Source organism: Mytilus edulis, chromosome 5 (assembly GCF_963676685.1).
Source record: "Mytilus edulis chromosome 5, xbMytEdul2.2, whole genome shotgun sequence".
In the NCBI taxonomy this organism is placed as follows: Eukaryota; Metazoa; Mollusca; class Bivalvia; order Mytilida; family Mytilidae; genus Mytilus; species Mytilus edulis.
In genome coordinates this window covers 48,176,418-48,192,167 of record NC_092348.1, presented here as the reverse complement: position 1 = coordinate 48,192,167, position 15,750 = coordinate 48,176,418, and the positions used below count along the sequence as shown (strand labels likewise).

The following is a 15,750-nucleotide window of genomic DNA, read 5'->3' as shown; positions in this document are numbered from 1 at the left end:
ATACAAATATTGTTGTCAGTAAAAAATATTGTTGTGAGTAAATTTAAACCATTCTGAATAGTATTGTTAAACACATATACAAAATGGCATGGGTATGTCTCAATGAAAACACATTAATTTGTGTTTTGTAAGCAACAACTGAAAATTCGTGGTCGATGCCAAACAAAATATACATTTGTTTAAATACAATTGTTTGTAACGAACAAACCACAAACATGAAATGTTTGACGTATGTTTTTACAAATTTAAGGACAAAATGTTGCATCTTCATATAACAACTATATTCTTACACATTTCTTATGTTTGTTTTATCAAAAAATTGGAGAATGTTATCTTTTGATATTAAATTCTTTTGATTGCTTTTTTTGTCGAATTAATTTATTTATTAAATTTGATTTGTTTTTGGATGTTTAAAATACAAAGTTGAAGCGGATTACACTTTGTAAATGCGTTTCATAAACGTAACCAATGTTGACTAACAATGCTCCTTGATCGTCCTCCTACAGGATTTATCCAAATCGACGTTCGATTATCGCATAGAATCAGTTCCTTTGCACAGAAATTCTAGTTAACCAATAGATTATTGACATTGCAATCTTACAGCAGTGACATACCACGTTATCAATTAACGCTATCCAAGAAAAAGTATAAATAAGGCATGATATTGGAAAATGTTTGTATCATTAGTTTGTATGTCATTCGCAGAGGATGTTAATAGAACTGTATTATTGAAACTTGAGTGTGACGTTGTTCAAACATATTTCATCCAGATTTTGCATATTGCTACACTTTAAATTGTATTCTATAATGACAAAGGATAGAGATATGGACGTATTTGAAAACAACGAAATGCAGAATTGCCAGAAACCAAAATATGCTTTTTCGGAACCGAATTCTCGGACAAGTTCTTTAAAGAAAAAACGGAGGCATGCAAGCGATTTAGTACAAAATGATTTGCACAGGAACAGTTTACAATTATCTCCGGTCACAAAGTCAAAATCGTCTAGTGACTTGATTACAAACGAAATAAAAAAACAATTTAAACGAGTACGGTCTTTTAAACTCACATCGGATGGACTTTTAAATGATAGGCTTCAATGTCGTCGTAGAATAAGCAGTGGTTCATCAGTATCATCTCAATATAGATCTAGACTTACAAGTGACGCATCAATTGAAAGTTCTACTACATGGAGTTGCTCATCATCTTGCTCAACTGGATACTACAGGATACAAATTATGGGTGCTCATGGTGTTGGTAAAACTGCACTGGAAAATCGCTTTATGAGCTCAGAGTACATGTCGTCGTCGGAAGTAATAATCGGTAAGTTCTCCTCTTCAATGTCGATTTCAGATTATGTATTTTTTTTTATTATAGTTTTAAAACGAATCAATGAAATAAAAAAGTATACTTCAAAATTCTGTGACAAACGTTAACTATTACCTTCATAAATCTTGATGACGAACTCAATTGCAGAAAATTGATAAAGATATAATTTTAAAATGCCAAAAATTTACACATAAAGTAAGTTTAAACATACATTTCTTATATTTCAGATGAATATGACGAAAACACACTCTCTGTTGTAGTCGATAATGAGGAATCTACAATGGAATTCATAGATTTTGCATCGGTTGAGGTATGTAGACCCTTATTTATATTTGAGTATTGATCAATAACTGAAGAAAAAAATATATATATGTATAATAAAATTAACGGTACCAATTTTCTTGCACCAGATGCGCATTTCGACAATACATGTCTCTTCAATTGCCCTGCATCTCATCTCAAATTCACCTTGTACATTGAAAACCAAGATGGATATAGGAGTTTTGATGTAGGCGGTGTACTAGTTTATTATTTACCAGATATAATTTATCATATGAAATCACTCCCAAATTAAATATCACATAGTTTAACCTGTGTTTCGTATTGAATATTAAATATAAATGAATGTTGTATAAAAATTGCGAGGAAACAAATGATATCGCGTGCGTCTGTTATTCTATATATGTAGTGTAAATGTACATTGAACTCTTTTTATTTACAATTGTTTTATTTTGTTTAGAATGATGATCTACCAGCTGATGCCTACATTGTTGTGTTCTCTGTCCACGATAGCGATTCGTTTACAATAGCAGAGGGATTTCTACATTATCTGCGCAATGAACTTGACAGTGATAGACCTATTATATTAGTTGCAAACAAAATAGATCTAGTCAGGAAACGACAAATAACCAAAGAAGGTAATATTTTCCTTATTGTGTTTATCTTTTTATCTTTATTGATTCATTATTTATTTTGTTTTATAATATAACATTCCGATCATTTGTGATTGGTTTGTCTTTTAAACACCAGTACACTGCTGCTGTATTCAATTAACAATTGTAAAGAAAGCTTTATTGAAAAACAAAGTCTCACAAAGTTTCACGCATTGACTACGACAAACAATAGGTTTAACACTAATTTAGTTTATTTATTAGTAATATCATCTGGTATTTTTTTTCAGAAGCACGTCAACTGGCCAAAGAATTCGATTGCAAATACATAGAAACATCAGCTGTCTTAAATCACAAAGTTGACGAACTATTAGTTGGAATATTAAAACAAATACAACTGAAGCTTAACCCAGAAGCCATTGAAAAAGCAGTCATGCTGTCACAGGACAAAGTGAAAAAACATTCATCATGTAAGGGTCCACGAAAACTTCTAAGAAAACTCTTTAGAAGAAACCCGAAACCTTTATCACGGTGTGAAAATTTGTTTGATCTGTGATTTTTAAATATAATGTATGCATTTATAAATGACTATTGATTGATTTTAAACGAGATGTAATAGATACAATATATTGTATAAACATAGGGTTATACTGATTATGATAGATAAGTTAACTTTACGTTCTGAGAAATACATTGAACATACACACATGAACGTTTTATATATCATCAGTATGAAAGGTATATGCAAATATTTTTGTATACACCATTTAGTTTGTTTTTAATAGCAATAAGACAAATCACACATTAAAGTGCCTAATGTTTAAATAGAATTATTTTTTGCCCTTTGATTTTTATTATTATGATTTCCGATTCTGATAATTTGATTTTTTTTATACCTTGCAACCTGGCAGGTATTTTTATGTATTCAATAATATAATGTTACGTTATCAAGTTTGATGTATTTGTTATTATTGTCTGTGGTTATACATTGTACCATATTATTTGTATAAGATATCAGTTATCATTGGTTATTTGTTTATGATGATTGTTAAATTGTTATTTATAAAAATATAATAAATTTGAAACAAAGTTGTTTATATCATGTTTTTATGTTTTGCATTAGCACATTTTAAAACAAAACTTCAATGTAAAGTAATTTCAAGATACAAAAAATGACAATATGCACGGAAGAATGGTAGGTAACTTGACGATACGACGTACATCAAATAGAAAACATGATAACTTTAACAAGGTACAAGATATAGGGTACAAAAGAAAGACGAAAGAAATCTAAAGGACATTGAAAATCAAGACTTGTCCGACAATAAACCGATAACAACATGGCAAGAATAACAACTTTATTAACAGTACACAAAACACAGCAAAGTAATTGTCTGAGTTACATGAACTCCATCAACAGATATCAGGTACTCCGGGAGGATAAGACAATCTTGCTCCATATGAGTGATCGTTGCAAGTTGCATTTTCAATTCTTCGAATGAATCGCATACTCTTGGTGAAGGGTGTTTACGAACTTATTCATGAAATGTGTCAATGACAGATTAAACTTGATATATATTTATGTTGTTCAAGTAGCGTATGTCTATAAAGGCTCATCATATCGATGCATTTCGTCTACCAGCATCTTTCAATATAACTGACCTCGCCCTTACATATTCAAACTATGCAAAGCTGTAGGGAATATGAAGTAGTAACCTCATAATTGCAAACAGACTTAATTAAAGATGCGTTATGTTAATCCAGAAGTATAAATACGATAATGCGCTATACACAATCACCAATAAAATAAAAGCGACAACACCATGGAAAAATCTTAAAAGTGAAAACATGTCATAGAACATGACACAGAAATCTACGTAACAAAGCAATATATTCTCGGTACCTATTTAAATAACCATAGTTAATCGTATTTTTTATCTATAAATTATTACTGCTGCAGAGTTTTCTTGTGAAAGTATTTGGCACAACCTTTTTGCTTGATAACTATTTTGATTTGAGCGTCACTGATGAGTTTTATGTAGACGAAACGCGCGTCTGGCGTATTAAATTATAATCCTGGAACTTTTGATAGCTATTTGATCAAGAGCAGAAGTACATCAATATAATAAGATTTAACGGAGATGTTGGGTTAACGAGAGACAAATACAAAAACGTGTCTATATAATACAATGTATCAGTCAGGACTCTACTTTGGCAAAAGTATCACCCCATTACGCCAGTTCATTTTCACAATCGTAGAAATGGAAGCCATTTTAGGGATGACGCGCTACCAATTTTGCTCTTGGAAACCGATAAATTTATCCACATTGCACCATTACGATCCTTATATGTCAGTTGTATTTTAAATGTATCAACTATATTAATGATCTAGTCTGCACTGAATCAACTTCAAACTATTGTCTGGTCGGTTGTCAGGTGGAATTTTCGAAAAGTCATAAACATTTTAAAAATTCTAATTAAATATTTCGTAGACGGGCAGACTAGATTTTTTTAGTGGTTGAAGACTATAAACCCTAGTTGTCACACACAAAAAATTATAATTTTTCGAAGATATGCATTTTCATCATCCAACTTGAAAGACTGTCGTCAAGTACTTAAAAAAAATAGCTATTCGAACACACCTACTCTGTTTTTGTGATTGATTGGATAGGTATTTCACTTGACCCATATGTTTCATCTTTTAGTACTGTGATTTTTTTTATGTTATAAAGTATACCTGTAGCTTTGATATATAAAAAGTAAAAACACAAAAATACTGAACTCCGAGGAAAATTCAAAAAGGAAAATCCAAAATCAAATGGCAAAATCAAAAGTCCAAACACATCAAACGAATGGATAACAACTGTCATATTCCTGACTTGGTACAGGCATTTTCTTATGTAGAAAATGGTGGATTGAACCTGGTTTTATAGCTAGCTAAACCTCTCACTTGTATGACAGTCGCATCAAATTCCATTACATTGTCAACGATGCGTGAACAAAACAAACTGACTCAATAAGTAAAAATGTCAAAAATAGGGGTTCAGCAGTCAAAATTGTGTTATCATCTTAATCACTATAAAAACAACAAATGTAACGAAGAAGCACAAAAAGGCATACATCAAATTTAACATCTAAAAATGATAGAATCTGAAGCAAGACGATGTATGGAATATTCTTGCTTTTTACGATATCAAGAAAAAATATTAAACTCAAAAACGCCCTAACATAAAAAGGTGCACTCGATTTTCTCTTTTCGATACAATTGTTACCCAGTTTTGAAATTTTTTCTTGAGTCACATAATGGAAGGGCAGACACAAAAATCACTGAACTAATAGATCGATATGTTTTCCGTCCGTGGTAATTAAAAAAAAATCGGAAGTTATGCGTTTTCTACATCCAACTTGAAAGATAATCATGTCGTCGACTTGATATGTAATTGTTCTGCTTAACTATGTACTAGATAAATTGAAAACTTATTCAAATGGTTTTTAAAGATTTCGTAATTGAGAAGAAAATTGTCGTTTTATTTGTTCCTATTAACTTTTAAAATTTTGGTCACTATAGTAAACATTACAGTAAGCATTTATCGCCTTCTCTAACAAAGAGCTTCGATTCTTTTGTTCTATTTCAACCGGGTTTCCGCCTGGTATGACACGCAATAAATGTCACACTGATATTAAAGATCTGTCATGTCATTAAAATTCCCGTCACAAAAAATGCTTGGTTTAGATAACGTGCATGTGTCATAAGTAACATAATTCGAGCGTCATACATGTATGTAGTAGCTGGTGTAAGGTAAATTTTAGATTAATGCTGATAACTTACCTTCGACTTGATACTGTTGAGTAAAAACACCAATTGTAACATATCGAAATCATTTCTCGTAGTTATTAGGGAATTATTATAACTGTAAGAGATTCATATTTTATACTCGCTTTTCAAATCCATTTAACCAACACCAATTTACAATGACGAAACGCAACGTAAAGGTAATAGGATTTCTTTAAATGGAGAAACATTTTTAAAAAAAAAAGAAAATAATCATATTCCGTTTACCAAAAACCCCAAAATCATTTTGGCTATGATGGAACGTCAGGAAAAGGTGTTATACTTTGATAACCGCCTTAAATTTCTTGTTATTTATCAATCATGTTAACTTTTATAAGGTTTTATTTAAGGCTTTTCAATATGAAAGAGTAATAATTTTTTTGCATGTCTAAGTCAGCCTCTTGGATTTCAATCTCAACTCCCTTGTCATTTGTCCTCTGAGAAATTGACAGCATGGCAGTATATCCGGAAAAAAGTTGTTAAATTGAACTGTGTCGAAATTAAGTTGAAGTTAATGAAGCCATTCTGCTATAAAACAAACATCGACGGATCAGTTACTCAGTGTGTTCTTGAATCATATCTATTTTCAAATATTTTTGAATTGCATGCGACTGTCATACAAGTAGGAGGTATAGCTATATAATTAAACACACAGGATCAAACTTTCTACAAAAGACGATGCCTGTTCCAAGTCAGGAATATGGTAGTTGTTATCCATTCCTTTGATGTGTTATCGCTTTGGACTTTGCTTAGAGACGTTTCGTTTTGAAATTTCTGCAGAGATCGTAATTTTTGTTATTTTACTTTTGCTTATTACTTTTCGTAGATATACTAGTATATATATGTGATAATTTTGTCTGACCAGATATTGTTAGAACAAAACAAAGCGTGCTACCGAATCCTATTTGTAACATACGTTTTTCTTCAAGTTGTAAATGTTAAATTTGTAGTGTTCAGACATGTTGTTATTGTGTTTTGTTATTTATGCATCTTTTATTTTTGAGAAATTGAGATAAGACGTGGCACGGTACTTGTCTATCCCAAATTCATGTATTTGGTTTTCATGTTATATTTGTTATTCTCGTGGTGTTTTGTCTGATGCTTGGTCCGTTTCTGTGTGTGTTACGTTTCGGTGTTATGTCGTTGTTCTCCTCTTATATTTAATGCGTTTCCCTCGGTTTTAGTTTGTTACCCCGATTTTGTTTTTTGTCCATGGATTTATGAGTTTTGAACAGCGGTATACTACTGTTGCCTTTATTTATGATCTATGAAATGTAACGACGTCAGATGATACTTGAGTTGATTTGCAATCATTTTTACCCAGAAATAATAACAGCTGCATTGGTTTGACCTATGACGGGGTTATAACAGGAACACGCACATGGTAAGCACCTCATACAGTACCTGCATCATAAGTCCTGTAATTCGAATGTCATATATTTCCACCCTTTTGTACATGTTAATTTCATTGATAAAGATACTGGCGTTAATTATCACAAAATCAAGCAATTTATTCAAGAATAACATTTGTTGAACTAAGGTGCGGGCTGTAACACCTATTGTGGTTAGATTTTACAAACTCAAAGGGTAAAGAAAGTATGTCCTCCTGGTTCATGTATAAAGTAAACGTATTTGATCTTATGTATTAAAAAATACCATACCTTAGAAATAATAGCGAAAGATAAGTTTAGCGATTGCAGAAAAGGAATGGGTTTTTAAGTATACGAAAAGCATTAGATTGACCTCTTTCCAATAAGTAAAATCACGGAATCATATTTATTACAAACAGAGATCAGTAACCATAATAACAATACAAATTATGTCATCTCTTGAGAGAATACTTGTGACATAAAAAAAGGCAAAATCACAAAGCAATACATGTAGTCCACAAAATTTGTTTTCAACAATTAATTTTGTCACAGCACCATGTAAAAAAAATTAAGTTTATTTAAGCAGATATATAGGCATTCAACTTAATTAATGATATATTCGTGTTGGTTATAAATTTTGAAAATTTATAATGCTAGAAACATCCCTTTGGTAAATGTTATATTTTCTTACATACTTTGAGGTGTTGTGAAGATGTTTTAGGCGAGTTGGGATTCGAGCATCACTGGTGAGTCTTATGAATACAAAAGTCGCGTCTGGCGTAAATAAAAAAAATCAATACTGGTATCTATTATGAGTTTGTTGGCACCAAACTAAAATTGTGTGATGTTAGTTTATTTTGACAGTTTTAGTTATAATATTAACAAATATCAATATTAATACTTTAACACAACCCCTCACACACACATACACTTGTATGGCAGTTATTTAAAGTTCCCTAATATTGAAAAAATATTGATAGCACCAAAATGTCTAATAATTACCGAACAAAGCGGCATAACTCAGATCTATATATTGGTAAGCGGATTGTTTGAACAACTTTACGTATATGAATGTTGTTCTCCGAGAATGGTCGACCGAATTACTTTGAAATATATAAATGCCTGAATAATAAAAAAAACTCCTCAAATAGTTAAATTTTTAAATACATATCAAATCAGTAGAAACGAAATCTTACGATGATTGATCGAATAACTGTTGTTCAAATCATTATCATCACAAACGTGATATGGTTAGAAACAGTATCCAATATAACACATATAAGTTTATATATAATCTCATTTCTAACATTCAAAGTGCAAACATAAAAATGACGAAAATAATGTATACCCTTATGTTACAGTTTAATATGAGACATTTTAAAATAAATTGAAACATTTCAAATACGGTTGATCAAAGATTAAAAACCACTGCAATCTCTGACTGAAAGCACTATAAAAGTTTAAAAGTCTGAAAAGACCAGTTTTTGTCTTGATTTGCATGAACTTTTACTCGACATTCTCCAAAAGTATGACTTGTGTCTTAATTTTTCTTGACAAATTTTCATTTATATCAAATTTGTATGAAAATTACTTGACATATTCTTGACATTCTGAATATGGTCTTAAAATTTCTTGACAAATTCTTGACATTTAAATACTGTCTTAAAATTTCTCAACATGTTCTCGACATTCTTATTTTTTCTCAGTATGGCTTGACATATTCTGAACATTTTGAATTGTGTCTTAAATTTACTTGACAGTTCTGAGTTTAAATCTAATGTTTAAAATAATTTAAATTTGGATGTGTTGATATAAAACAATTTAAAATTGAGTTTTTGAATAATTACAAATTTTGATTCCTAGATCGTATAAATTAAATGATTAAAACCAATCATCCTGTAGACATATTTTATTCTGCATTCATAATATTTAAAAATGTTTATATGGAAAACAAATAATTGTACCAAAATGTGGTTTATATATTAATAGCAAATTATGATGATATACAAATCATTCATTTAACAGAAGAAAAATTGTGTAATGTCATCTGTTTGAATATATATTAAGTATTACACATGGACAGGATGTTCCACATAAAATTAACGTATTCCACACCCCCAGAGTACACGCAACTGTCAAATAGAAATTACTGCTTTACCTGTAATAAGCAATACAACTTATCAATTGACCGACCATGCCACTACAAGTATTATCTACCCAAGGAATAATAAAAAAAAATGTATTATCTACCCCAGGGATAATTAAAAAAATGTATTATCTACCCCAGGAATAATAAAAAAAATGTATTTATAATGCGGGGTCCATTTTCTATAGAATTCATTGGTCTTATGAAATGGATCCCAAACAGACATGCATAATATAGATCCTAACATTTTTTTTTTCTTTTCCGGAAGGTCAGTTATCAAAAATATTTATTTTTGTTAAAAATTTATAAAATTCAACACTCAAATTGGAATAAAAAATGTTTTTTGGTTGTCCTAAAAATGAACAAGGTTTATATGAATCAAGCTGAGAACTAATTCTGCGACCTTCGCGAAAGCCCCCTCTTATTTCACTCACACAAACCCAAAAGATGAATTTTGGAGTCCAAACGAGACGCATGGTCACATTTTAAAACTGCCTTATAGACACCTATTTTAGTAAAGTAAATTTTACTGGCAATTTTGCGAATGGCAAAAATCTAAATGCTGTTTGTCAGCAACTTCAACTTATTTTCCAAGTGAAAACAATTAATTAAACGTTGAATAAAAATTAATCAAAATCAAACTACATGGGGGATTATTCAGAGTATTCCAACTAAGTTGCACCAACAGGGTATCTTACTACACAAAATTAATCCTTGATTCCTCAAAGTTTAGTTTAGCCATAATAAATATATAACAGCAAAAGAATGTCACAAACAGTGCAGAATAAGTCTGTTCACATTTTTAGGCGAAATTTATACTGTTGAGATAGTGTCAAGACATATTTGAGACTGTCAAGAATGTATCGAGACATATTCAGACATTATATAGAATTTCAAGAATATGTCAAGACATATTCAGACACTATTAAGAATGTCAAGAATGTGTCAAGACAGATCGATACATTATTAAGAATGTCAAGAATATGTCAAGACAGATCGAGACAAATTTAAGACAGTCAAGAATTGGTCGAGACTAATCCAGACTCTTATCAGATGATACAGGAAGTGTCGAGAAATTTTAAGACAATGTTCATACTGTCAAGACACTTGTCAAGAAAAATCAAGAACCTTATGAGACAAATTCATACAATGTCAAGATTTTTTTAAAATTATTTAGACAAATCAAGAATGTCGAGTAAAAATTCATGCAAATTCAGACAAAAACTGGTCTTTTCAGACTTTTTGACTTTTGTAGTGAAGGTTTCACTAAGGTTTAACTGAGCTTATTTTGGGAAATGAATCCTTTTTATTGTTAAAAATAAAGGAAATATTAATTGAGTACCTACTACATGTATGCATTAGTACAAAAATACCAGATTTCTACCAAGAAATAATTAAAACAACGCGTAATACACAAAAAGGAAATCTGAAAGACCGGAAAACAATAGTTTAATTCGACAACAGATAATTGTAAAAAAAAATTGAAAGATAAGGGTCAATAGATATAGGAAAATGTGGTATGTGTGCACGTGTCAATAAGAAAAATATCCATCCAAGTCACAATTTATAGATATAAACCATTATTGGTCAAGGTACGGTCTACAATACGGAGCCTTGGCTCACACCGAACAGCAAGGTATAACAATGTATAAAGGGCTACAAATTTACTAATGTAAACTCATTCAAACGGGAAAAGAAACGACCTAATGTCTTGTTTTCAACAAATGTATTGAAGTTACATAATTCATATCTTTGAAATATTAGAAATCAAAGGAAAAATGTCAGAAAAGGTAGTACTTGAGAAATTAAAACACACAATGTATTGGACAGCTGAACTACTAAAAGTAACACTGGTTATTTCAACAATTTGAAAAAAATAGTTTGTGTGAGGATTTTGTTAAGAATAAAAGAGGTTAAACCAATCAAAGCTTTATAGTAAATACTCCGAATTTTTATTCACAAATGTGACCTACCTTAAGACTTATTACCAGGCTTGTACTAAATAATGGAATACAAAACGTTTAATAATATATTGAGTACGAAGCGCTTTTCTGGATTTACCTTCATCAGGAACGCTCAAAGCCAAACATTTGAAATCCGAAGATGGATAAGTACCGAAAATCGTTGAAGAGCTATATGTCAAAAATATCTAAAATCAATTGCCAAATTCATCTAAAGCCAACTTTGCCTGAGGGAGTTGAAACCTAAGTTTTATAATAATTTCAAAATTTATAAACGGACAATTTTAGTTAAGTTTGTTAAATTATGTCAGTACCGAAGGACTGACTACTGAGCTGATGATACCCTCGGGGACTGATACTCGACCAGCAGAGGTATCGACCCAGTGATTTTAAAAAATGGAATATAACACGTTAAATAATTTAATGCGTCCGAAGCGCTTTTTTAAATTTACTTTCATCAGGAACGCTCAAAGCCAAACGTTTGAAATCCAAAGATGGATAAGTACCGAAAATCGTTGAAGGGCTATATGTCAAAAATATCTAAAATAAATTGCCAAATTCATTTAAAGCCAACTTTGCCTGAGGGAGTTGAAACCTTACTTTTATAATAATTTCAAAATTTATAAACGAACAATTTTAGTTATGTTTGTTAAATCATGTCAGTACCGAAGCACTGACTACTGAGCTGATGATACCCTGGGAGACTGATAGTCCACCAGCAGAGGTATCGACCAAGTGATGTAAGGAATACAACACGTTTAATAATTTATTGCGTCCGAAGCGCTTTTCTAGATTCACCTTCATCAGGAACGCTCAAAGCCAAACATTTGAAATCCGAAGATGGATAAGAACAGAAAATCGTTGAAGAGCTATATGTCAAAAATAGCTAAAATAAATTGCCAAATTCATCTAAAGCCAACTTTGCCTGAGGGAGTTGAAACCTTAGTTTTATAATTATTTCAAAATTTATAAACGGACAATTTTAGTTAAGTTTGTTAAATCATATCAGTACCGAAGCACTGACTACTGATCTGATGAAACCCTACTAACATGAGCAACAATACGAATGACAAATATGGAGCAGGATCTGCTAACCCTTCTGGAGAATCTCCGAAGCAGTGTTTAACATTTCAAATGAATTGAAAGCATTAAGATGTACTTAAAATATTGAAACTTATTGTTATAAAAGTTAAACTGTCATGGCTACAAGATGTTTTTAATGTTACAGTGCTTATCCAGTAACCTTTGTGGTATCACGACAGCAATGGCTATAACAGTTCACCAAATTGAAGTTAGATTTCTTGTAAAAAAACATTACCGCTACGACATACATGTAGCGCAAAAGTAATAACAGGGGCGTTGAAAAAAATCATTCAATCAAACTTTATTAAAAGCATAGGTAATAAGGTAATAGTAAAATAAAAAAAAGTGCTTCATATGTACGTTTTTTGATAAAATGTTCGGGTTATTCATTATGTGACCATCGCTTTATAAACGTTTGAGCGGATCAGACATTGCCTACTAGCATTTTAATGCACAGTACGTGTCAGGACTAAAAACCCCTATTTGTCAACTACATGTACTCTCTGTAGACAACATGAGGACTACTTGATTTGCAAATTTGAAACTGCAAAACTACTTTGGTCCTCGACGGAGACGTTGACTTAATTTGCTTATCGTCATTATTCATTACCTACTAACCCTGATGTCTCTATTAATAACTTTTTGACATGTATACAAAGGCTGCTCGGTATTTATAAATTAACTGTTTACAAAATTTTGAATTTTTGAAACACTAAGGCTTTTCTACTTCAGGCATAGATTACCTTAGCTGTATTTGGCAACACTTTTAGGAATTTTGGTCCTCAATGCTCTTCAACTTTGTACTTTATTTGCTCTTTTTAACTTTTGTGGATTCGAGCGTCACTGATGAGTCTTTTGTAGACGAAACGCGCGTCTGGCGTATATACAAAATTTAGTCCTGGTATCTATGATGAGTTTATTTATTATATTTGAACTAAACTGAAGTCACGATCCCTTTCAAAAATGTTTTTCTTTGAACTTATGCATGGAAACCACTGTTGCAAACCAATAAAGGAAAACGACCTTTCTATGAACTATTTACCATAAATAAAACATTCTTTAATACCAATATAGGTCTTGAGCAATATCATATGTTATATACACAATCCTTCGTAAATTCCTTCTTTCTATAAAAACTAGTCTGTACCTTCCATATTTAATACATCTATTAACCAACTTAAAATTTTAAATAGCAAAATGGTGTATCAGGATTTCAATATTGACGAATACAAATCAAAATCTTCTAATTGACCTTATGCTAGATGGGATGAAGGCTATAATACAAATTACAATTGAAAAAGCCTGAAGTGGTCTATAAATGCAAATGCTACATAAAATTTATTAAAACTTTTCGAAGCACCGCAAATTTTGAGTGTAAATCACAATACGTTATTACATGGACGGTCTCTTTTCTTTTTTTACATCAGATGCGCGTCGCTGCTTGATAAAGGAATTAGGTTTGAATTTTCACATGGAAACTCCACATACACACCAACAACACTTATCAAGGAGTATGTTCTCAAATTCATAAATATGATCAATGTTTGTTTGGAATTTCAACCAAAAGCGAGTATTTGGATATTTAAATTATGTAAGTGTTCTTACAAAAAACATTACATTGTATCTTGATGAGTTTTCCAAGTGCTAAACGAAATTTCGTTTCTGATTATTTGCATCAATTTTTTCAGCTATCAAATACGGGTGCATTTCGATAACATTTTAATAACATTATGTGTGAAGCAAAATACACTACATAAACTAGGGGCGGTGTTAATGAAATTTGGAGAAAAGAATCTTAATCTCTTTCCAATTGCAATAGTATTAAAGCATTAGGCTTTTCTATCACTTGCACAAGTTTTTCAAGTTCCAAACTAAAAGTCACATGGAAAGAATTAGTATTGCCCTGTTTTATTATGTATAACAGAATAGCCAACTTATGTAGATACACGAAAAGCTTTTCTATCAATGGAATCGTACTTTGTACAAAAAATAACAAACATTCTGATTCAAACAAAACAATCTGTAATATTGATATTTTAAAGATGGCTGATTTTGCGATTCACAACATATTGATATTTTTTAAGACGTTTTTATTAAACATACAATCGGCATTATACATGTAATTGAAACCAACTGTGTTTTAGTTTATGCGATCTTGTTTCATCATCCATCTAATCCTTTATCCATACAGGAGCTTCTTCTTCTTTAAACATTCTAGCAGCATTTTGTTATACTGTATATAGCTCCCAGTTGATACGATATTATTGAAGTTGCATATATGAACAATATACTGACGCCTTCGACAAATTTGATGATCGGCACATTTTATTTTAGTTTCGTGCTTTTTAAATGTTTGATTCCTGTACTTAGTGATACATTTTCGACATTTCGATGAGATATTTTCTATTTTTTTTATTTAAAGCGATACCTCTATTAATCTAGTATTTTGACATTTGAATGTTAAGTTTTCTTTGTCGGAATGCTTAATGTCGAAATAAATACAATTGATTGCGCAGATAAATTCTTACATCAATAAATTTTCACCCTTTTGTACATGTTAATTTCATTGATAAAGATACTGACGTTAATTATCACAAAATCAAGCAATTTATTCAAGAATGACATTTGTTGAACTAAGGTGTGAGCTGTAACACCTATTGTGTTTAGATTTAACCAACTCAAAGGGTAACGAAAATATGTCCTCCTGGTTCATGAATAAAGTAAACTTATTTGATTTTATGTATTGAAAAATATCATACCTTAGAAATAATAGCGAAAGATAAGTTCAGCGATTGCAGAAAAGGAATGGGTTGTTAAGTATACGAAAAGCATTTGATGGACCTCTTTCCAATAAGTAAAATCACGGAATAATATTCATTACAAACAGAAATCAGTAACCATAATAACAATACAAATCATGTCATCTCTTGAGAGAATACAGATGGGTGCAGTCCTAACCTGTACAGCAAGTTATCTTGATAACCAGTCATTTGGACTGGTCAAAGTTAACTAGTAACCAAATTTAGGACTGCTCTGACCAGTCCTAGGACCAAAATCTAGTTAACTTGAAAAGCGGACTTGGTCCTAGGACTGTTTTTATGTCTGCCAAAAAGTTAACTTCGAAACAGGTCCGCTATTGAT

General features: G+C 31.1%; 1 protein-coding gene across 1 annotated transcript; it reads left to right on the top strand.

Moving 5' to 3' along the window:
* The first annotated feature begins 721 nt into the window (after window positions 1-721).
* Window positions 722-3,187, top strand: LOC139522444 (GTP-binding protein Rit1-like). Its single transcript, XM_071315951.1, has 4 exons — window positions 722-1,321; window positions 1,555-1,637; window positions 2,067-2,244; window positions 2,508-3,187. The coding sequence occupies exons 1-4, from the start codon at window positions 808-810 to the stop codon at window positions 2,771-2,773; spliced, it is 1,041 nt and encodes a 346-aa protein (XP_071172052.1). The 5' UTR covers window positions 722-807; the 3' UTR covers window positions 2,774-3,187.
* Window positions 3,188-15,750: the final 12,563 nt, after the last annotated feature.